Source organism: Oculina patagonica, chromosome 8, assembly GCF_052425735.1.
Source record: "Oculina patagonica isolate OP01 chromosome 8, crgOcupat, whole genome shotgun sequence".
Taxonomy (NCBI): Eukaryota; Metazoa; Cnidaria; class Anthozoa; order Scleractinia; family Oculinidae; genus Oculina; species Oculina patagonica.
Window position 1 is genome coordinate 32,546,073 of NC_135765.1, and position 21,320 is coordinate 32,567,392.

The window sequence follows — 21,320 nt, forward strand, 5'->3', positions numbered from 1 at the left end:
GGTAAAATGGTGTAAAAGTGGAATAATAATTAACAATTAGACTATGAGCCCAGCTTTTCTATGATGAAGCACAGCTGAGTTGACTATCGTTCATAGAAAATGAGGGTGAGTAGTCTAATTGTTTTAGAAAAATCTCTAAAGAACTGAAGTCCAAAACCCACGATTTTCTGTACTTTAAGTCAAAAATCAAGGAAAATTGTCCCTATAATGAGAAACACGCAAGCGATCTTGTTCTACTATAAAAAGAAATATTTAACAAAGCCCTCCGGTGTATTACTTAAATATAGTATTTTCCTGCGTTCGTCGCATTAACTAAACATCAAAATAACTTATTACTAGCATTTAAAGAAGAAAGAATGATTTTCCCGTTATTTTGTAGCATGATCTACAAAATTATGACCAATCGAGGCGATCAAAGATTCATTTCATTGATTTGAATTAAGCTGTTCGATGTACCGATCATATCAAGTCAAAAATATCGGATTTAATTTATAAATCTTGACAAAATAACGTTTTAAAAACGATCACAAAGGGTAAAGGAAAGGATCTTACCACTTATGAAATCCTTGAAGACAATCATGATGCAGATGAATCAAGATTCAACTTCGTGATGATGTCTGAATTTCAGAACTCACAGAATGTCACGACCGGAAAAGAACGACTCCGGCGCTCTTGCGCAATATATCAGAGCAGTCCCAGTAATCACGGCCGATGAAAGCAGCGAGAGGGACTCGGTAACAGCGAAGAAATCAAAATGGCGCGCGAAGTGAAGCTTTTCACGGTTAACGAAATTTACAGCACAATGCGTTTAAAAGCTAGAAAATTGCACACTTAAAGGTATGGTGACTCTATTTTTTTAATTGTACAGCATGTGTTATTTTTCTTAGCTCCATTTGAACGCTATAAACTCAGTTTCACTTCTACCTGCTAAAGTTGTTTTTGTTTTGGGAAATGTTTTGGAAATAGATCAGCTATAGGTTAGCGTATCGTTTATAGAATGCATGATCAAATCAATGTTTACATGTCTTGGCTGCAGTATCCTTTAAACTTAAAGAACGAGATGAAGAAGCAAGCGAATAAAGGCAGAGATCGACTGTTGAAACCAAGCCCCAATGAAGAGGTTTGTGCATGAAAATTGATCTACAGTTTGTGAGCTTGAAGTTTCTCTGAGTTTCTTTCCTTGATGGGTTTTTAACACTCTGAAGTGTAAAATAAATTGTCTTGTTACCTCTTAGGCCAATATACTTTTAAGTGAGAAGGAAAGAAGGAAAAAGCTTCGCCTTAAACAGGTACATACGGAAATATTAATTCGAAATTCAGTGGCATTGTGGACAGTCTGTGCTTTTAACGGCCACAGACGAGTACTAAAGTTGATAACATTGATTAAATATTATTATGTCATTTTCATGGACCTCCAACAAAATAAGCTTACATTTATTTTTCAAGACCATTTTCCACTGACTTAATACAGGTTCAGGGTAACCTGCGATCAGGCTTTCTTTTTTTTCGCGGCGGAGGGAAGGAGAAAAAAAGGAAAGCCTGATACAATTACTTGTCAAGTCGTCTGCCGCCCCCTAATTAAAATATCTGTCAAGCGCCTTCAAATGATATTTTTACCCTTTTTGAACAAACTGATCGGATGGTTTTTAAAATTTGTTTTCTGCAAAGGCTGATTTTGTGTAAGGCTCAGGTCAGACATTTCAAGTTTTCGTCACTGGCACCGGCACGATCGTCTGGCGTCTTTGGTGGTGTAATGTAATACTCTTCGACACCATTGGTGATAGATCACGCTCTTGCCAAATCCTGTCGGAAGCACCGCCGAAACATCTTTTCTTTCACAAAACTATTCGTCGAATACACTCCCTTTGTTCGTCTTTAAATGTTTTGTGAACAAAACTCTTGAGAGATTTTCTAAAAGCTAGAAGAACTCGCTTTAATTTCTACTTCATTCCGCTCAACACCCGCCATGATAACAATTATCTACGCGCGATATTTTTGGACCGGAAATTAGACTTGAACTCAATTTAATAGCCAATCAGGATAGAGTTCTAATGTTGCCTTTTGTTTTCTGGCCAATCAGAAAAAAGTCCAGATTCTGGACTTTTTACAGACGACTCGACAAGTAATTGTATCAGGCGTTAATTTTTCCGTTGACCCCTCCGCTGCGAGAAAAATAAGCCTGATCGCAGGTTAGGTTCAGGGAGGCACAGCGGCCTAATGGTTTAATAGTGGGCCGGACTCCGGATCGAGCGTTCCAGGTTTGAGCCCTGGCCAGGGTCACTGTGCTGTGTTCTTGGTCAAGACACTTTACTCTCATAGTGCCTCTCTCCACCCAGGCGACATAATGCTGGGGGGGGGGGGTTCCCTGCGATGGACTAGCATCCCATTCAGGGGGGAGTAGAAATACGTGTATTCCTAGCAGCTTAATGCTACAGAAGCCGGGATAAGCTCCGGTAAATATGGGCTACTTTGGCTCGAGGCTTCCCCTATTATACAAGGTTCATATGGATCATGGAAAACCTGTAAAGTCGTGGAATTTTTGAGTTTCATTTTCCAGGCTTGGAAAGTCATGAAATTTAAGTGTGGGTCATAGAAAGTCATGGGAAAAGGTATTGATTGTACAAAATAAATAAGGCAGGTTATTTTTTTGAAGAAAAGGGTAGAAATGTTCCTGAAATCAAGAAAATTTTTGAAAATTTCCATGAAAATGGTCAAATTTAGGTCATGGAAAACATTGAAAAACTCATGGAAAAGGTAATGGAATTTCAAAAGCTCAAAAAAGTATGACCCCCGTTTATAATATCTTTTTTATAATTTTTTTTTGTACTTGGGTATTCTAGATCAGAGAACAGGAGAAAGCATTTTCACGCAAAGTCCTGGAAGATGCAAGGAAAAGGAAAAATGTTGAAATAAAAGAACTTGCCTGTCATCTCAAGGTATATTGCACAAATTTATTGAGAAAACACTCTACTGTATCATGCAAAACATTTTTAGACTGCAAGACTGGGGATGTCTTTTATGATGAGGGGCCGTAAGGGTGTTTCTCGTGAAACGTGATTGTACGTTTTTATTTTCCGTGATCCGTGATTATAAAATAATATTGTCCGTGAACTGTGAATGACATACTTGTTGTGACACGTGAAAGCAAAAAATAAGGTTGTGTAATCATAATATTTGACTAGAATTCAGCACTTTCTCCGTAAAAACCAACCTGCTGTGCAAGGAAGATTACTTTTGGACACAATTTGCGTGATGGCTAAATATTTAAGAACAGGTAGTCAGACATTTTTGCAAAATCGTCCTTGCAAGACTAAAAACACTTCGATATGGAGGCTTAAATGCACAAGACTTCCTCGTCTATGTTATTTTCCGTGAAACGTGATTTATCATTTTTAATAGTCGTGAACTGTGCGCATGACCCCCCCTTACTGCCCCTCTATGATTTTTCCCCTCCCCCCTTCCTTATGGTTAAAACTAATTCTTTCCAGTTATTGTTATTGGAACCTTTTAATAATCTGACCTGACCCTTACCCTCTTGTTTCTTGTTAGCTCTTTTGAAAAAAAAAATTCCTATCATGCTTATTCTCAATTATTAAACTCCTCTACATATGGTGGTGGGATGGGAAGTGCGGTGGCCAAATGGTTACTGGTAGTGCACCAGACTCTGGGTCAAGCAGTCCAAGTTTGAGCCCCAGCCAGGGTCATTTGGGGGGGGGACCCTGCGATGAACCAGCAGCCCCTTAATCCCTAGCCCCTTAATGCTACGGAAACCGGGATAAGCTCCAGCACTGTGGGCCGCATGGCTTGTGGCTTCCCTTACATATGGTGGGGTGGTGGGGAGGTGGGGGAGGGGTGGTCTGATCATAAATAGAACATTTCCCATTGTCCAATAGTTAGTTATTGTCTTTTTGTGTTATCGCAGGACCAATGGGAGACTGAACATAATAAGAAGCAATCAGATCTGGAGAAAAAATATCAAGAAAACCTGGCTGAGGTTGGGTTAGGTCACAAAACAGCTTCTGAGGTAACAGTTAGCTAGTAACAGAAAATTATTCCAATTTTATTACAAAGGTTAGTTTACATTTCCAATTTAAGCTCAAGCACAAAGGTGTTTAACTGTGCGATAAGCATTTAAGCACAAGGTGTCATAACAAGTAAAAATGTAACTACAGTGTATTTAATTTTCGTCAGCTTTGCACTTATGCTTGCAACAAGCATATAATTTAACAAGGCTTGATAATCATAAAGGAATGCTTGTACTTGCGTTATCCTAGCAATACACAAACTTGTCCCAGAGTACTTGTCCCAATTATTCACTACCCGCTGCGCAGAATACAATTTAAGAAATCTCGAAGGCAAACTTGACCTGCCCAAGCCACCCACAAACTATTTAAAACGAAGGTTTAGTTATAGTGGGGCCCTTTTATGGAACAACTTGCCCCAGCAATTGAGGGATGTTGGCTCCATTGGGCACTTTAAACGAGAAATCGTAAATCGAATCTCTGACATGTATCGGATTCCCACATGGCAATCATGTAAAACAGTGTCATGCTTTTTTTATATATATATTTTTTAGCTTAACTGATGTTTTTAACGTGTGAATAAATAAATAAAGATTGATTAGATTGATTGATTGGATTAGTTAACACACCCAACACAATGACAGATGGAAGCATGATGGCAAACACATACAAAAAGGAAATCTTTGTTTTCTTGTGCTTCCAGTTATGCTTGGGCTGGTGCTTCTGTCATCTTAGTTTTCACATGTGTTTCTTGTGTTTATGCGCGGAATGCTCAAGCACCTTGAATACAAGTTAAAACAGGCTGGTGTTGTATGTACAAATTATGAAACTTGTCAAAAATCATGATCCTAATTAAATATCTTTAAATTTGCTTTTCTTCCTTAGGACCAAACTGAATATACCAAACCAGAACTAACTGAGGAGGAAAAACAGAGGTTATTTATTACATGTGTTCTACACCAGAACATGATTTTGCTGTTACCTGTTTAATTTATTATTTGAATAGTGAAATTCCCGATTTCTTAAACTTGTAAGGGTCAAAAAGAAAATTGGATGGAAAAGTGGGGGGGGGGGGGGGTAAAATTTAAGTGTTCGAATGAGGGAAGGAATGCACTTTTGGTTCAAGGTATCAGGGGTTAGAGAAATAGAGGGTTCTAGAAATAGCGATTCTACTCTATATATTTTGTTTTTATAGTAATAATAATTAGCTTATATTGCGCAAGTATCAGTTAAAAAATTTTACCTGCACATTACAATGTTTGTGAAAATAAAAACCACTTAAAAAGCTTAAAAGAGTGCGTTACGTAACTGAAGTTAAATATAATACAATTGTGTTGTTTAGGGCATTAGAAAGGTACAAGAAAGCAGTAGAACAGGTAATTGATATTTAATAATTTTTATTCTTGTTTGTAGGGCTGTTGTGGTTTTCAAACCAGTTTGACTTTTGTTTGTTTTTGTTTCAGATTATGATAATGAATACAAGACTTTAAAAAATAAAAATTAAACTGGTTTGAAAATTTTTTAAACCAAAGATAAATTTAAACCACAACACCAACCTTGTTTCCAGGGTCTTTGTCTTGCCGCCCCCCAGAGCGAGAGGAGGGGGAAGAGACCCTGGGAACGAGGTTGCCACAACACATGCAACTGCTCTGGGTTAGGAAATTTTAAAAGCTACTAGTCTGAAGGACGAGCTACAGTAAAAGTTTTTTTCAAGCCCTGATTATGAATAAACTAGGAAATATTAATATATCAATTAATTATTGTATTTATTAGCTGATGTATGAAAGAGCTAGGAGCACTCAATCAGAGAGAGAACGTGCTGAAGCCAGGTAACATGACATTATTCAATGAATAAATTAATTAACTAACACTGAATTGAGACCTTGCTGATGAATCTTACATAATTAAAAACAATAACAGTATGACAATATGACAGTGTTTTAGTTAAAATCATATGCATAAATTGTCCACTTTTTAGGCAGCAAGCCTTGGAAACTGAACGACGACGTGCAGCAAAAATTGCAGCATTGCCTCCTCCGGTGGATCCTATTGGGGTAAGGTGCATTTAAAGGGAAATGCTAAAATATGGGCAGTGTTGACTTTATTGATCATTTCCAATGATATGACTTGTAATTTTAATTATTAAAATTTTTTCTCAAATTATGTTCCAGGACTTGGATCCAAGAAAAGGTAAATTCCATTTTAATTACCAGTAATTAATAATTAAAAATGTAATTTTTAATAGTTTTTATCTGAATATGACTTCTGCTCAGGTTGTCAAAACGACAGTCACCAACAACAGTTGTTTTTAGAACTACCCTCACCTAGACAGTCACATTAAATACAAACTGTTGATACTCCTGGTTTCAAACCATTTGTAACTGATTTATTAATACTGTTTGTAAAATGAAATAAAAAAAATAATTTACCACTGTTTTATAAACTAATGGTATGTTTGTCAATGCCTTTTTCATTTTCCTACTTTTTTCTTTTATTTTCTGTTTTTTTTTTCAGCATCACTCATGAAGGGCATATTGTGGGTTGTTTTTAATTATCTTTTTATTTATACATCATTAGATCACTCAGTTCCTGACCAGAAAAAGTTGGACAGCTTCAGTACATCACGCTTCCATTTGCGTCCTATTGTCCATGTAGAACGAGATTTGGATCTAAGCCAGGTACTAAACAAATTGAGTTAATTTACCGTCGCTTGCATCTAAGCGTGAACACGAGCCGCCGAAACATGATCTAATTGGGTATCAAACATGGCATGTTTCGTCATGAAACATTGAAGTTTAGCAGACCGTAACGGCAACTTTCACGCTCAAAATGCTCACCCTAAACACTGAGAACAGGCGAAACTTTGCACCAGAAGTGATTCAAGTGAACCTGCAAATGCATATCGACACAGATCAGGATCAATTTGTTGAAGGAAGTCTTGATATCCAATCTTTCCGCCATTTCGACTGTTTCGAAACCGGAATGTGTTGAAGTTTCGGCGCGAAAGTTGCCGTTACGGTCTGCTAAACTTCAAACGTTTGATGACCAATCATGCCACGTTTGATACCCAATTAGATCATGTTTCGGCGGCACGTGTTCACGCTTAGATGCAAGCGACAGTAAAATCGTTTTTATCTAGCCAACAGTCCAGTGCTTACCTTAATTACCTTATTACATGAAATTTTCGTGACATGTTAATTTCGCAAATTTCGCAATTAAAAAAAAATTGCAAAATTAAAGTGACGCGAACAAAAAGTGTCACGAACATGACATGACGCGAAAAATTTAGTGACTTACATTATGTCAATAATCAAGAAAGGATGAGTTTAGTATCACTGAAGGAAGGAATTTTCGATGTAAATGGATGTTGTGTTCAATCGACTCAAGAACAATAATTCACGTACAAGCATGAACTTTTTGTGGACGTTGTGAGAACTGCTCTGTTGTTACTGTTGACATTTAGTTTTGCAGTGTTTTTTTGTGTGTTAAATTTTACGTTATTGTTCAGTTGATAAAGTCGCTTTATTTCATTCAAGGACATGTCAAATAATATTGCTAAGGAAATGCACATTATGTCTTACTCAAAATCGTGAAAATTTAAGTAATGCGAAATACGAGCACCTCAAAATCGCGAAATTAACATGTCGCGAAAATTTCATGTTATAAGGTGGCTCAGGATTCCTTAGCATGAACTGACAAGTTCTTTCTTCCATGCTGGAATGCCTTCGTTCATGTAATTTTTGGGAGCAGGGATGTGAGCAGTGAGAGTGCTCACCTCCCACCAGTGTGGCCTGGATTGGATTCCAGCCCTGTACCTTAAAGTGGGTTGAGTTTGTTGTTGGTTCTCACCATGCTCCAAGGTTTTTCTCTGGGTTCTGCAGTTCCTGCCCCTCCCAAAAAAAAACCAAACATTTCCAAATTCCCATCCAAAGTGGATAGATGACCTGCTTGAAAATCAGCTAGGACTAATGTGGCTTTCTCTGTAAATATCATCATGCAATTCATTTAAATTTATTTTATTCCCCATCATTGTGTTGGATTACCCTGGCTAGCAATGTTGTAACCCAACATCCACTGATACTCTGAGGTAATCTCATACCCAGATGTCTACTTACCACGGTAGTACACATCTGGTCAAGTGCGTTCAATTGAAGGCTGGTTTGAGTGTTTTAATTAATTTATCAGCAAAAACATGACTGGCGGCTTTTTTTTCTTCCTCAACTCTATTTCAAGATTGTGTTACTTGTCTTTACTTGTATAGGAAAGAAGTTCATTAGCTATTTACAGCGGCCAAGTGAACTTTTCATCTACCTTTTTACATGAAATTTTCGCGACACTTTGATTTCGCGAAATTAACTTGGAGGGTTGGTATGTCAATAATTAAGAAAAGATAAGTTTTGTGCCACTGAAGAAAGAAATTATCAATCTAAATGGATGTTGTCGTCAATTGACTCAAGAACAATAACTCATGCATGTACAAGCATAACCTACTTGTAGACATTAACTGCTCTGTTGTAGCTATTGCCGAGATTTAGTCCCAGCCTTGTGTTTTTGTTAATTTTGACATTATTTTTTCATTAATGAAGTCGTTTTTACAGGAAATGTAAATTGTGTCTTACTCAAAAACGTGAAATTAAAGTGATTCAAAATACAAAATTTTTGCAAAATCGCGAAATTTAAGTGTTGCGAAATATGCGCACCTCAAAATCGCGAAAGTAATGTTCTCTCCGAGGGTTGAGAAGATCTGGGTACAAAATTAACTCTGAGGCACTGAGGGAGTGAAGTTCCTACCCAGAACACAACAGAAACACACAAGCAAGGGTCCTTGAGGGGTACTTGAGCCACAGTTCAATGCACTGACCACTAGGCTGCACTGTCCCTGGAAGGGGGTGGGAGGGGGGCAGTTGGTGGTTTCAGAGTTCGTACGGGTCATGGAAAACCTGGAAAGTCATGGAATTTTAGAATTTCATTATCCAGGCCTGGGAAGTCATGGAATTTAAATGTGGGGCATGGAAAGTCATGGATTGATAGTATTGATTGTACAAAATAAATGAGCACGTTAATTTTTTTGTGAAGAAAAGGGTAAAACATACCTGAAATCAAGATAATTTTTGAAAATTTCGAAGAAAATTGGTCAACTTTAGGTCATGGGAAACTTTGAACTTAGGTCATGGAAAAGGTCATGGAAAGTTGTGGAATTTTAAATGCTTTAAAGAGTACAAACCCTGGGTTTTGTAATTACTAGTTTTTTTTTTTTAAACAAAAGAATTTTCTGTCAATAAACCATTTTTTTCTCTATCTCTGTCTTCTCTAGGAAGATGCCAGAGAAGCTGCTAAAGATGAGGAGGAAAGAATGCAGGTTATCCTGGAGGTGGGCATGATTGCTGTGATTGTTAGGCAATCAATTAATTATCAATCAATTATGATTTGATTACGGTACATGTATGATTATGTTTGCCGTCGCTACTGTAGACGCTACATTTATATGGCAATGTGTAGATTGTATGACAGGGGGCAGGATAAGAAGCTAAAACAAGTGCAAATGTTTGGCTCTTACACAGTTGATGTAAAACAGTAGAGAACAAAAAGACAAAAGAACGAGGAAAACCATGGAAAACAATACATTTGTAAAGCATGTTTCTGTTGTGACGCCTACTGTGTCCTCTACACCAAGAAGGAGCCAAATGTTTTGGAGTTTGAAGTTTTAGGTGCTTGTGTACACCTATTTTAGCCTTCACTTTGGTTGTCAGACAAAGCATCTCTTTGATAAAAATACTGTGGGGGGTTAGGGTGGGTTCTATCCACTTAATAAACAGTTTGACAGCTGTTTAAGTGGATAGAACCCACCATAACCCCCCACAGTATTCTTTACCTGTACAGTCATAATAATATCATTATTTACATGTACACTGCTATGCAGGTTAATTTATTTTGAGCGTAATGTAATGCAATGCAATGCCATGGAATGCAATGCAATGTTTTATTTTTTGGCAGGAAGTGCAACGTGACAAAGCAGAACAAATTGAGAAGGCTCGACTGAGACATAAGCATGCATTAGCACAGCTACAGTTGGAAGAAGTAAGAAATTTAAAACAATTTAACTTGCAATTTAATATTTTTCATTATGGTCAAGATGGAAACTCTGATTTCACTTTAGTAAAGAAAAAAAAATGCACCCAAGTGCATTGTTGAGTTAAATAAGCATGCAGGAGTTTTCAAGAACACGAGAAAAGTGCACAGAGAAGCATAGGGCAGAGCCGAGACTGCTTCTCGCACTTCTTGATTGTTCTTAAAAAATAATTCCCAAGTGAATAACTCAACAATGCATAAGGAGAAAGTTTTTTTATTTCTTTTATGAAATGTTAAGAAATTGCACAAGCCTAGCTTTGTGTTGAAGCCACGTGCATTATAACTCAATAAAGCACATGCGTGATGTAAGCCGCATGCTTTATGAAGCTATTATGAAGTCAAATTGACCAATCATAGCGCATGCAATTCCGAAAAAGTAAAATAAAAATAGAATCCTTGAACATTATATAATGATTGATAATGGTTGTGTGTGTGATTTGACAGGATCACAAGAAACTGATGGAAGAACTTGATAGTTTAGAGAGACACGATCGTCAAAGAAGGCAAGAAGCTGTGGCAAGGATACCGGTAATTGACTTGTTCATAAAGGAGACACTTTGCCATGTCTGAAGCCTGAATTTTAGCCGGTTCTCTTGTCATCTACTCCTAAAAAAAGACAACCAATCAAAATTAGTAGGTACCAAGTTTTCAGGGAGTGAGGTCACCTGATGGCAATAAGCATCTATTTGGTTGAGACCTCTTCTTGGGAGTAAACAACAACCAGAAAAAGGGTGGAAATTCATGCCAATTGTCATGGCTTATAAAGTAGAATGCATTTATTACCAGTAGTCTGTTTTTTAATTGATACGAAAAACCATGCAGGGTTTTCAAAACAAACTGGTGACTGCCAGAGGTCTGCCGGCTACTTAATTATATGTTGCCAGTTACTCTGGTCATAGCAATCAGCGTGAGACAAACAAGCTTGGCGTCATAGCCCCCTACTCTTCCAGTTGCTGACGACTACTTCAAAACTTTTTGAAACCCCTGCCATATTTGAAGAGCAACTGTAAAAATTGTGCAATCTTTGAGCAGTGAATGGATTGCACTATTTTGGCATTTGTTTTAGATACCATTTTTACCAGATTCTTACAACTCTGCAGGTGCGTATATTTCAGCCACCTCACAAAAGATTGGAAGATGCTGAAGATCGACAGAGAGACTTGGAGCAAGCATTTGAAGACATGTACATGATGCAAACAGGTGTGATTTATTGGTTTTAATACAGTGAACGCTCTCTTAACGGACACCTATAAGAAGGACACCTCTTTAAGATGGACACCTCCCGACAATACCATTTTTCAGTCATTTTACTGTAACAGTAAAACTTAATGGACACCTAAAAGACGAACACCTCTCTAAGATGGACAGTTGGAGCTGGTCCTGACGGTGTCCGTCTTAAAGAGAGTTTATTGTACCTCATACGGTTTTGTGTTATGTCACAGTTTTTGTGTATTATGCATGACTGTTTTGTTGCGTCAGTGATTACTGATAGGTTTAAACTTAAGATATTTGATCTTTAATAAATGTTGTTGCCAGGTTACACAGGTGACCTTACTGTCGCACTTGAGCCTCCTGGGCATTTAAGGCCAGCATCAGAAGATAGCATACAGTCAGGTGAATACTAAAGTTTTGCTAAAATTGATGAAGGTTTTCATGAATGACATTTTCATCATTTGATAAAAGCTGCATTAGGCTTTAAATGGTTTGGCAGAATGTGGAAGATGTGTTCAGGCGGAGTGTTTGTTCTCAGTGAAGAAAGCCTGCCAATCATTGTTATTAAATATTTGAGTTGATGTCACTTGAGTAAAATAATTAATATTAATGTATATTTAAGGTAAGGTAGGTAAAGTCTGTCTCCGAGCCTAGTGGCCCATACAGCCGGAGCTTATCCCGGTTTCTGTAGCATTAAGCGCCTAGGAGTATTGCTAGAAGTATCCCCCCTGGATGGGATGCTAGTCCATCGCAGGGTTACCCCCCAGCAGTAAATTCGCCGGTACCCATTTATACACCTGGGTGGAGAGAGGCACTGTGAGAGTAAAGTGTCTTGCCCAAGAACACAACGCAGCGCCCCGGCCAGGCCTTGAACCCGGGCCGTTCGACTCGGAGTCGAGCGCGCTAACCATTAGGCCACCGCGCTTCCAATGTATATTTAAGCAAACCATAAAAAATTAAGAGTAAATATTATAGAAAACTCAAGTAACATCTTCGTGCTTGTGTCATTACAGGGAGCGGTGAAAGACCTGCAGAACCTGAGGAGAGAAAACAGGTGTTGTAAACTACTTTGCGATATATAAATAAATATTATTATTAATATTAATTGAGATCTTGCTTACAATCCAAGTGACCAAGAGTCAGCATGTTTTGAAGCATGAAGAGGGCAGGTAGCAAGCTGGCCAGGGTATTGCTGCTTGACAACTTTGCTCTGAGTCACTCTGAGGGCCTTTTATCAATTGACACACTAGTGTAGCCAATCAGATTTGCAAGTTTTCCAATACTTGCAATGTTGTAAGACAACTGGTATGCACTGTTCCAACAATGTAGCTGTACCCATTTACAATTGGAATTTCCTTATTCATGTACAGAGAGGCACGCTGCTGTTATGTCTCCAGCACTTCCACAAAATGAAACTACTTTTTTCTGAAAAAAATTGACTTATACTATTCTTACATTTTTTACCTTTCTTTGACTGTTTGTTTTTTATGTTTCATAGCCACCACGAAGCGTCCCCAGTGCTGTTGTTCCCGATAGGAGCGCAGAGAGAGTTGAGCATGACAGTGAGCCAGAAATGGAACCTGAAAGAGAACCCCTACCTGATGGTGCTCCAAAGGGTCCCTCTGAAGGTACTTAGACTACTAATAAACTGAAATTTGTTTTGTTAACTACAGTTATATAATTTATCAAATTAATCTGCATTCATTCAAAGTGAAATGTTAAAAGTCCTTGTATAAATTACGTACATAGCCTTAATGCTATTGTATGGAATATTGACTGTCCCAAATTTAGACAACTGTCCAAAGTTAGAGCAGTGAAGAAAAAATCCACATAATTTATTTCACAAACACGCTTGCAAACAAAGAGTTGCACTTAAAGTAAACTAATCTTACTCTAATAGTTTGCTTCCTAGTTTTGATTAATCAACTTATCACTAATTTACATTTTCATAAAAATAATTGTTGCTATTGTAAACCCTAAGATTGCAAAACTTTCCATGTCTCCAAAAAGCCTAAAGCAAGAGCAATAATAATAATAATGTAGAGTTTGTTATTGTATCAACAACTATACAGTAATTTTCCAGTGAATGGTAACTTAGGGCTAAACATTGATCTGTCAACTGTAAAGTTACACAAAAGATTTTGTCACAGGAATTGTCTTTGTAGGAAATCATGTGTTTCTGTCAAAACAACATTTTTCACTACATTTTTTGTAACCAGTAACACAACATAGGCAGTGGTAGTACAGTGGTGTGACACAAGCATGACTCTGCTCCTTTAAGATGGCGTGACAAAAAAAAGTCGGTCAAATTTAGCTGAAACGCACCCACAAACGTTTAATTATGGTCATAACAGCTACCAGAAGTACCTAGATATGTAAAGCGCATCCACACACTCTTCTCTCTTCCAACGATGGTGCCCAACTGACGCTATGCCCTTTGTATCAGCCCTACAAAGTGTTTATTTTAGTCACTGAACAGGGAAAAGTGTGTTTAATGTTCACAAATTATGACCAGGCTTGTTGGCCCATCAGCCTTGTCCCTTGATGTTCTCGGCTCGAGGGAGACTGGGCTCCATCTTGAGCAGTGACGTATTCGAATCCCAGGCCACTGAAAAAAAAAGAGAATTCGTAGGAACTAGGCTATAGCCCTTACAATGCCGCGGTGAAATTTTCCACAGATCCATTACGGCGGCTTTTGCAAAGGATAGAGAGACAGCGTGACCAGTGGAGGAGAAGACAGCCTACGGAAGAAGCTCCGCCACAGGCTGCTGTAACAACAGGTTTGCAACTTTAGGTTTCTTACCCTTTACTCCGAGTTGATTTTTTAAATTGAGTGCTTTGACTTGCCCACTGAGGCAGCACAACAGTTCCTTTTACAAGGTAATCCTAAGATTCAGATTCGGCAGGCGTACCTCTATGAACAATGTGAAATAAAACAAACTCGGATATCAGGAATCTATGAGAAAATATGGCCATTAAAGCCTGGTTTTCACTAGCGACGCAAGTGAAAACCAGGTTTTCACTAGCGACCAGTGGAGGAGAAGACAGCCTGCGGAAGAGGCTCCGCCACAGGCTGCTGTAACAACAGGTTTGGAACTTAAGGTTTCTTACCCTTTACTCCGAGTTGATTTTTTAAATTGAGTGCTTTGACTTGCCCACTGAGGCAGCACAACAGTTCCTTTTACAAGGTAATCCTAAGATTCAGATTCGGCAGGCGTACCTCTATGAACAATGTGAAATAAAACAAACTCGGATATCAGGAATCTATGAGAAAATATGGCCATTAAAGCCTGGTTTTCACTAGCGACGCAAGCACAAGCGCAAGGATAACAGCTCTTATTTCTCCGTGAAAAAGGCTTCGACTCAAGCAAAAGCACAAGCACATTGCATTTTGATGCTTGTGCTTGTGCTTGCGGCAAGCACGAAGAACAAGGGTAAAAATTTGTCCTTTTTGCGTGATCGCGCTTATGCTTGCGCTTGTGCTTGCGTCGCTAGTGAAAACCAGGCTTTAGGATTTTCCAGTCAACATATCGACTTAATTTTGTTAAGTTTGTAACGAACATCGAAAGAAACAATCGGTTTAGAACACTATTTTTTTAACCAAGCAAAGAATAACGTTTGCTAGTGTTCAACACGTAAGATAACCCACTCGAATGTCGCAATCGGAATTCGATGTCTGAAAATTGTCATAGCCTCTAAATTTTTAATACTGATAAGAATGCCTTTATTCCGCTAAAGCAGTGATGGCATAAATTAGGGAACGTTGGTGACCGGTAAGGGCAAAGATTACTATCTGCAATTTGCCAATAGAGCGGTTTTCACTTGAGTGTCGAAAGTAAATTGCGTTTGCTTTGGTTTTGAATTGCTATGCTTAGTGATTGGCTTAAAAATCTCGCGCCACTTTCTCAGCCAATCAGAACTAGCTAGAACTAAAACCAAAACCAATCGTGACTCGCTCGCGCACGTTTTCCCGCGCTTCGTGCCGGCCACATGTATTTGTTTCGAGTTTTGATTGGTTCACTGGTTTGTCTGTGTCCTTTGTGATTGGCCAGAGTAATTACTTTGGTTTTGGTTTTACGACACTCAATTGAAAACTGCTCTAACAGAAAACAAAACGAATCTCTGTTTCCAGGCATTCGTCGCTCTGTGCCTTCAACTGTACCACAATCAAAGAAACAAGAATTCAGGTATGTTTGTAGTTACAAACTAAGACTACCTGTAGTCCGTTTTTTCTCTTAGGACCGACAAGCCGTTTTATATCGGGAACGTGAACGCAAAAAGGCGGCATGGACGAGAAGGTGTTTGGGGTGAGATGCACTCTTGTCTCGCCCCAATCTTTCATTGCGCCTTGAAACCCTCGCCCCGCACTTCCTCGATGATTTCTAGAGAAATACAGACTGCAAGCAGTCTATTACAAACTTAGATTTCTTGCATTGCATCCAAACAGGAACTTTACATTCGAGCTTAACAAATTTTGCTTCTTCTTGTTCAAATTAATTCCTGACAGAATTCCAGACTCCATACCCTTCTCCGCTGCCCCTGAGCCAATCGCAGAAGTGGAATTGTCTGAAGAGGAGGAAGAAGCAGAAGATGGTAGACCTGACATGGCTGAAGGGGAGGACGGGCATCCAGCCCCTGGCCTGGGAAGTGAAAGCGACATACCGCATCCAGCTGTGAGCGAGGCGCGGACACTGCTTCATCCCCTTGAAGCCGCGCAAAGGTCACGCACTACCACCCCCATAGGAAGAACAGTATGTGTCTTTTAGGGAGGGGAGGGTGAAGGGGTTATTATACTGTATACCGAGCGGGCTGCTACAACACATATCTCATTGTAGTGTACAGGCCTTTGCAACGTTGCAACTGGTCAGGAAATGGTCAGGGAAAAAATAAAATTCTTCTTGAAGGCCAGGGAAAAGTTAAGGAATTTTATTTTGAGACAGGGAAAATTAAAATTATAACACCCCTGATTTTATACCATTGAAAGTTGGAAGAAACAATTCAGGTCAATGTGATCTCAGCGATGTTTTGGTAGTGGAGACTGGAGGCATCGTATTCTTTATCTGACATTCTGTATTTATTTGGCCAGGAAAATTTTATTGTTTTATCAGGGAACAGTCAACGGATTTCGAAATCTGGTATCTGTGGAAACCATGTGTATTATTTTGTGATCAGTCGCAAGGATAAATTGAATCTTACATAATGCAGTCGGGGGAATAAGTGCCAGTTTTGGCAAATCTTCGTTGAAGCACTCGAAGAATTTCCGAATTATTTCATCCAATCAAAAACAAGCGCGAGCGCTCACGAGTACTCCGAAAGCAACCGCGCGTAAAAATACGTCATGTTGCTTAGCAACTTCTGGAACGAAAACCGCGGGCTCAGTCATTTCTCGGAGAAGTGATGTCGCCATCAACTCCCGACTGAAATATTACTTAATAGATAATTGTAATCATAACTCCTTACAAGAAATGAATTTTGTTTCAGCCTACAGCACAACTAAGCCAGCAGGAAGCTCTACTGGAACAGCAAAAACTAAAACTTCAGCTGCAGCAACAAAATCTCCTTCAACAGCAGCTTGAACAACAGTTACAGGACTACCAGAGGCAACTAGCTGATATTTATGGACACGTGGATGTGCCTGAAGGACCCTTAGCCCCTGGTGTTCGGTCTTTGGAGAGAATGACTCTGGAAGAGCCATTCTCTGGTAGAGCCCCTTATGAAGAAGGTTCATCTCTCCCAGACACAGTAAGTTTTTCGTCAAAACTCTCAAACATATCTACTATCTGAGAGCGTAAAGGGACCGTGTCACGGATTTTAGCCAAATTTAGACATGAGAAAATGGGCCACCAAATTCAATGAAATGAAAAATAACCACTTTAAACAGTGAAGGAAAATTTCAACAACACAGCATATATAAAAGAAGATTTGGATGGACAAAACATGAAGAAGGTTAAAATGGATTGCGATATGTTTTTCTAATATTTGTTAGGCTGAACATTTTTCAAAGTTAATGATATGGCTTGTTTGTACTTTTAACTTGATTACAACAATGTAAGTAATGAAACTATGGTTTTTCAATAAGATCTCATGATTTCTTCGCAAACATGAAGTTTCAAAGCGAGTGTTAAGCTAAACTTAACTTAGCCGTGATACAGTCCCTTTAAATGTAGGGGAAGTAAAGTAACTGCTTTGTTTTCTCGCTTGCCATTTTTTAGCTGGCACGACATTTTCCATGTAAAATGTTTTTCATTTTGCTGTCATAACCTGTAAGGCAGTTTCTCACAGAACACTAGCGATTATAGTAAACATTTTTATGCATGGTGTTGGTAAATTTTCACTAATATTCTGCCAGCATTTTTAAACAGAACTCTCATGCTAGTACAGTCAACTCTCCCTTAACGGACACCTTTATAAGACAGACACCTTGTGTTGGTTCCGTCCCTGACACCTCTTTAAGACGGACAGTTGGAGCCGGTCCTGACGGTGTCCGGTTTTTTAGAGAGAGTTGACTGTAATGTTTAGTTAACTGCACCTTGTCTTTTTCTTTTGTTCTTACAGACTTTGGAGGAATTAGACGTTACTCAGCATAGACCATTCCCTGTTCGAGCCCCGTACGACACAGTTCCCCAGACTGTTGTCCCTAAGAGCACATCACAGGAAGGGTCCCCACTGCTATCCGAGACACTCGAGTCATCAACACTGGGAAGTGTAACTTCCGATGAAACTGAGATGACATCAGAATTCCAAAGAACGTTAGAAACAGCGCGTGCTACGGCAGAGAAAGCGGCGCAACTAAGGCAGAAAGAGAGGGACGTTTTAGAGGAGCTTGGTAGAGTACCTTTGGAAGATGTACCGTTCAGTAGCGACCCTTCCCATCCAGAAAGGGACATATCTTCTGGAAGCGCCTCAAGCCTTCAATCCGACGCGCTTGTAAGTGTGTCAACTCCGTCGACTCTTTCGCTCAGCGTGACGTTATCTTCTGACCTTAGCGTGACAGCTGCCATGTCACGCACCACCCAATCTGGCACTTTTCGTGACACTGACCACGTATATCCATTGACCTCGCAAATTCGATCAGGTTTCTCTGATGTTGCCGACACTGTCAGCATGACCGCTGCAACATCGCTACTTACGAAGACTACTCAAAGCGTCGGATTCGCCCGACCACTGTCGTCAAGTGCCCGGCAATTTTCGGTGTTAACTTCAGGATCCGAACCTTACACTCGCACTGCCAGTGGCTTACCATATACTCTACCAAGCAGTGGAGCTAATACAGAGTTTTCTGGTAGAAATCCTTTAGCGTTTGCTACTGCTTCAAGTGGACCAGTACAGTCCAGAACAATTGGAGTATCTCAACTTTCTGCTTTCCAACAGTCCACTCGTTCAGGTTATTCTCCAGGATATTTAGATTACTATTACCAAAAGATTGAGGAAGAACGACAACTGTTCGAAGTGCAAAGAAACCGCATCCGGCGTTACAGTGACTCGCACAAGAAAATGACCCCAGAAGGTCCACGGGCTCAAGCATATCAGGCGCCAGGGAGAATGAGTAAAAATGTGCCTCCCATAGAGCCCCTCATGAGAACGAGCCCTTATGTATTGGAACAGTATGGTAGGGTTCCTACTTACTTAGAAAGAAGACAAGGAGAATCAGATAAAGAAAATCAGGGCTACATTGCAAATTCTACTGGATTTATGGGGCAGGACAGATTGCAGGATATTTCACAGAGGCTCAGTGCTTTTGAAAAGTCAATAACGTCTGGAACTATTTCTACAGTTGTGACATCGTCCAGTTACGCTCCCAAGCCTTTGTCGACGAGCGATTGGAGCCGTGGCTCCAGCACAGAGTACATGTCGCTTCCACGGGAAACTGCTGGTGCAGGTGCTAGAGGTAGCGCAGGCTCAACGCTGTCCACCTTGTCCGAGCTGACGGAAATGATGACGCGGTTAACATCAACAAGTGATGAATCTGACGTCACTTCCTTGAAGTCACGTGACGTATCAGGCGCCATAAGGGGACAATCTTCTGGGGGCCGTGGGAGACAAGTCGGTTATGCGCCTAAAAGGGCGGGACCTGGTTCATCTCTTGGCCAATCGTCATTGACTGGCTTAGAAGGGAACATCAATTTAAGGGGTACATCTAGGGATCAGCTTTATGTTCCCAGCAGTGTTTTGTCCTCAGACACAAGAGGGCCCCCGAACGATGCTCACTTGTATGTTCCTATGGAACAAAGCGCCAAATCATCTGCTCCTGTGGAGCCCCTTTTGAGTGCACCAGGGTCACGCTGGACAAGGGGTTCAGATGGGAAGCAGTGGTTCGTACTCTCACGGTCGCATACCTTGTCGTCCGGTGGTGGACTTTTGGAGAAAGACATGGTAACTCCAGGGGAGGTGGGAGTGGATAGTGTGTTCCCTGATGATGAAGTAAGAAGTAAGTCCATATTCTCTGTTGATTGAACATTGTTTAGACACTTTACACCCACTTTCAGTGTTACATGCATAGGTATCTTTCGACATCATCTTTCGACGTGCTGTTTGAAATGAGCCAACCAAAACCCATGCATACCCGTGTTGGTTTCATGCAAATGAGCCCACAAGTCCAGAAGGTCATGCTAGTGGGCTGTGATTGGCGGATTTCGATCCGTCTTGTTTGTTAAAGCACGTCGAAAAATGAATGTTGATAGAAAGCCGCTATGCACGTAACACTGAAAGCGGGTGTAAATATTGAACTTTATCAGGTTCACTGTGATATAAAGTTTGCCTACCAGGAGTGATCGGTGAATAAATTTTCAATAGTGTGATTTTAGGGCCTTTGTAACTGAACGCTGTAGTAATGTAGGGCCTTTTAACTTACTGTAATGAAATATCTATTCTGCATCGAAAACATTCCCGTTCCCAGATCTGCCTCGGTCCCTCTTAGCCGGCGGGGCCTTTGCACGAGGAACAGGTGGTTCTGGGACACTTGATTTGATTGGCTGGACTTTAACAAAGGACATCCTTTTTTTGTTATTTTTGAAAAGGAAAGTGATAAAATTTGATCAATTATGTTTTTTAGTGGAAGACTATTTTTTCGAAAATTTCAATTTGACTTGTTTTTTATCAAGGTCCCGTATCAGGCCGTGAGGAGACTGGTTCGGTTTCTTCAGCGAGTCTGTCGTCTGGCACTCTACACTCTGGTACAGCTGATAACAGACTGGATGAATCACTTGCTGCAAGCAATGAACCACGAGCACTCGCACCATCTACGGTAAGCTGATAGTCTCAAACGAGTCCAGTTTACGTTTAAGACAATCCAGGAGAAATGTTTCCCAGTTTTCACCCCTTAGTCATGAAACAGACAAAGGAAACTTCAAAACGTTCTAAAATCAACAACAACCATGGGAATTTTTTATTTCAATATGTGCAAAAACGTTCCAAGTTCCAATAATTCGTTGCTAAACCGAGCGGTCAATTCGTTTTCGGTCACGTGGTTCGTCGCGGTGACGTCAACAAAACATTTTCACGGTCTAGGGCTGGGAACAACCCATCCCTGGAAATGGTTCATGTTGAAGGCCACATTTATTTCATAAGTTTGTTGCTGATTCTCGTCTTTCGCTAAAGTTTTCTCTGGATTTTCCTGAGAACCAACATTTCCTGAATATACATATCTACCTTCTTGTTGTTAAAGTAAATATTGAAATTTATTTGTTGTCTTGTTTCTCTTCGTCACTTAGATATCTTCTGCCTCAAATGGGACACATGAAAGTTCCTCCCCAAACAGCGATCTCCCTAAAATCTCCAACGATAAATCAAGCACGGGAAATTCGGAAGAAATTGATGACAATGAACTGGGACAACTCAAATCCGCAACTCAATCTCTTCAAGATGCATTTACGAGACACCACCAAGAATTTGCAAAGAAATCTCAGGCGAGGGTCGACAAAGCAAAGGCCAAAAGATCACAAACAAAGCCCCGCGTGA

General features: G+C 39.8%; 2 protein-coding genes across 2 annotated transcripts in view; one reads left to right on the forward strand and one right to left on the reverse strand.

Annotated features, from left to right (window-relative positions):
- LOC144662241 (translationally-controlled tumor protein homolog) overlaps positions 1 to 686 on the reverse strand; it is a 4,035-nt gene extending 3,349 nt beyond the window's left edge. Inside the window, exon 1 of the mRNA XM_078523009.1 lies at positions 553 to 686. Within this exon, the coding sequence (XP_078379135.1) occupies positions 553 to 580 (28 nt within the window). The 5' untranslated portion in view covers positions 581 to 686. The remainder of the gene's footprint in view (positions 1 to 552) is intronic.
- Positions 687 to 798: 112 nt separating this feature from the next.
- LOC144663311 (uncharacterized) overlaps positions 799 to 21,320 on the forward strand; it is a 21,171-nt gene continuing 649 nt past the window's right edge. The window contains exons 1-25 of the mRNA XM_078524208.1: positions 799 to 837; positions 1,037 to 1,120; positions 1,236 to 1,289; positions 2,841 to 2,936; positions 3,923 to 4,024; positions 4,908 to 4,957; positions 5,365 to 5,398; positions 5,796 to 5,851; positions 6,001 to 6,076; positions 6,194 to 6,212; positions 6,600 to 6,700; positions 9,337 to 9,393; positions 10,017 to 10,100; positions 10,596 to 10,679; positions 11,252 to 11,351; positions 11,688 to 11,765; positions 12,377 to 12,417; positions 12,862 to 12,991; positions 14,042 to 14,143; positions 15,496 to 15,550; positions 15,871 to 16,114; positions 16,845 to 17,105; positions 17,919 to 19,791; positions 20,465 to 20,607; positions 21,074 to 21,316. Of these exons, the coding sequence (XP_078380334.1) occupies positions 1,061 to 1,120; positions 1,236 to 1,289; positions 2,841 to 2,936; positions 3,923 to 4,024; positions 4,908 to 4,957; positions 5,365 to 5,398; positions 5,796 to 5,851; positions 6,001 to 6,076; positions 6,194 to 6,212; positions 6,600 to 6,700; positions 9,337 to 9,393; positions 10,017 to 10,100; positions 10,596 to 10,679; positions 11,252 to 11,351; positions 11,688 to 11,765; positions 12,377 to 12,417; positions 12,862 to 12,991; positions 14,042 to 14,143; positions 15,496 to 15,550; positions 15,871 to 16,114; positions 16,845 to 17,105; positions 17,919 to 19,791; positions 20,465 to 20,607; positions 21,074 to 21,316 (4,143 nt within the window). The 5' untranslated portion in view covers positions 799 to 837; positions 1,037 to 1,060. The remainder of the gene's footprint in view (positions 838 to 1,036; positions 1,121 to 1,235; positions 1,290 to 2,840; positions 2,937 to 3,922; positions 4,025 to 4,907; positions 4,958 to 5,364; positions 5,399 to 5,795; positions 5,852 to 6,000; positions 6,077 to 6,193; positions 6,213 to 6,599; positions 6,701 to 9,336; positions 9,394 to 10,016; positions 10,101 to 10,595; positions 10,680 to 11,251; positions 11,352 to 11,687; positions 11,766 to 12,376; positions 12,418 to 12,861; positions 12,992 to 14,041; positions 14,144 to 15,495; positions 15,551 to 15,870; positions 16,115 to 16,844; positions 17,106 to 17,918; positions 19,792 to 20,464; positions 20,608 to 21,073; positions 21,317 to 21,320) is intronic.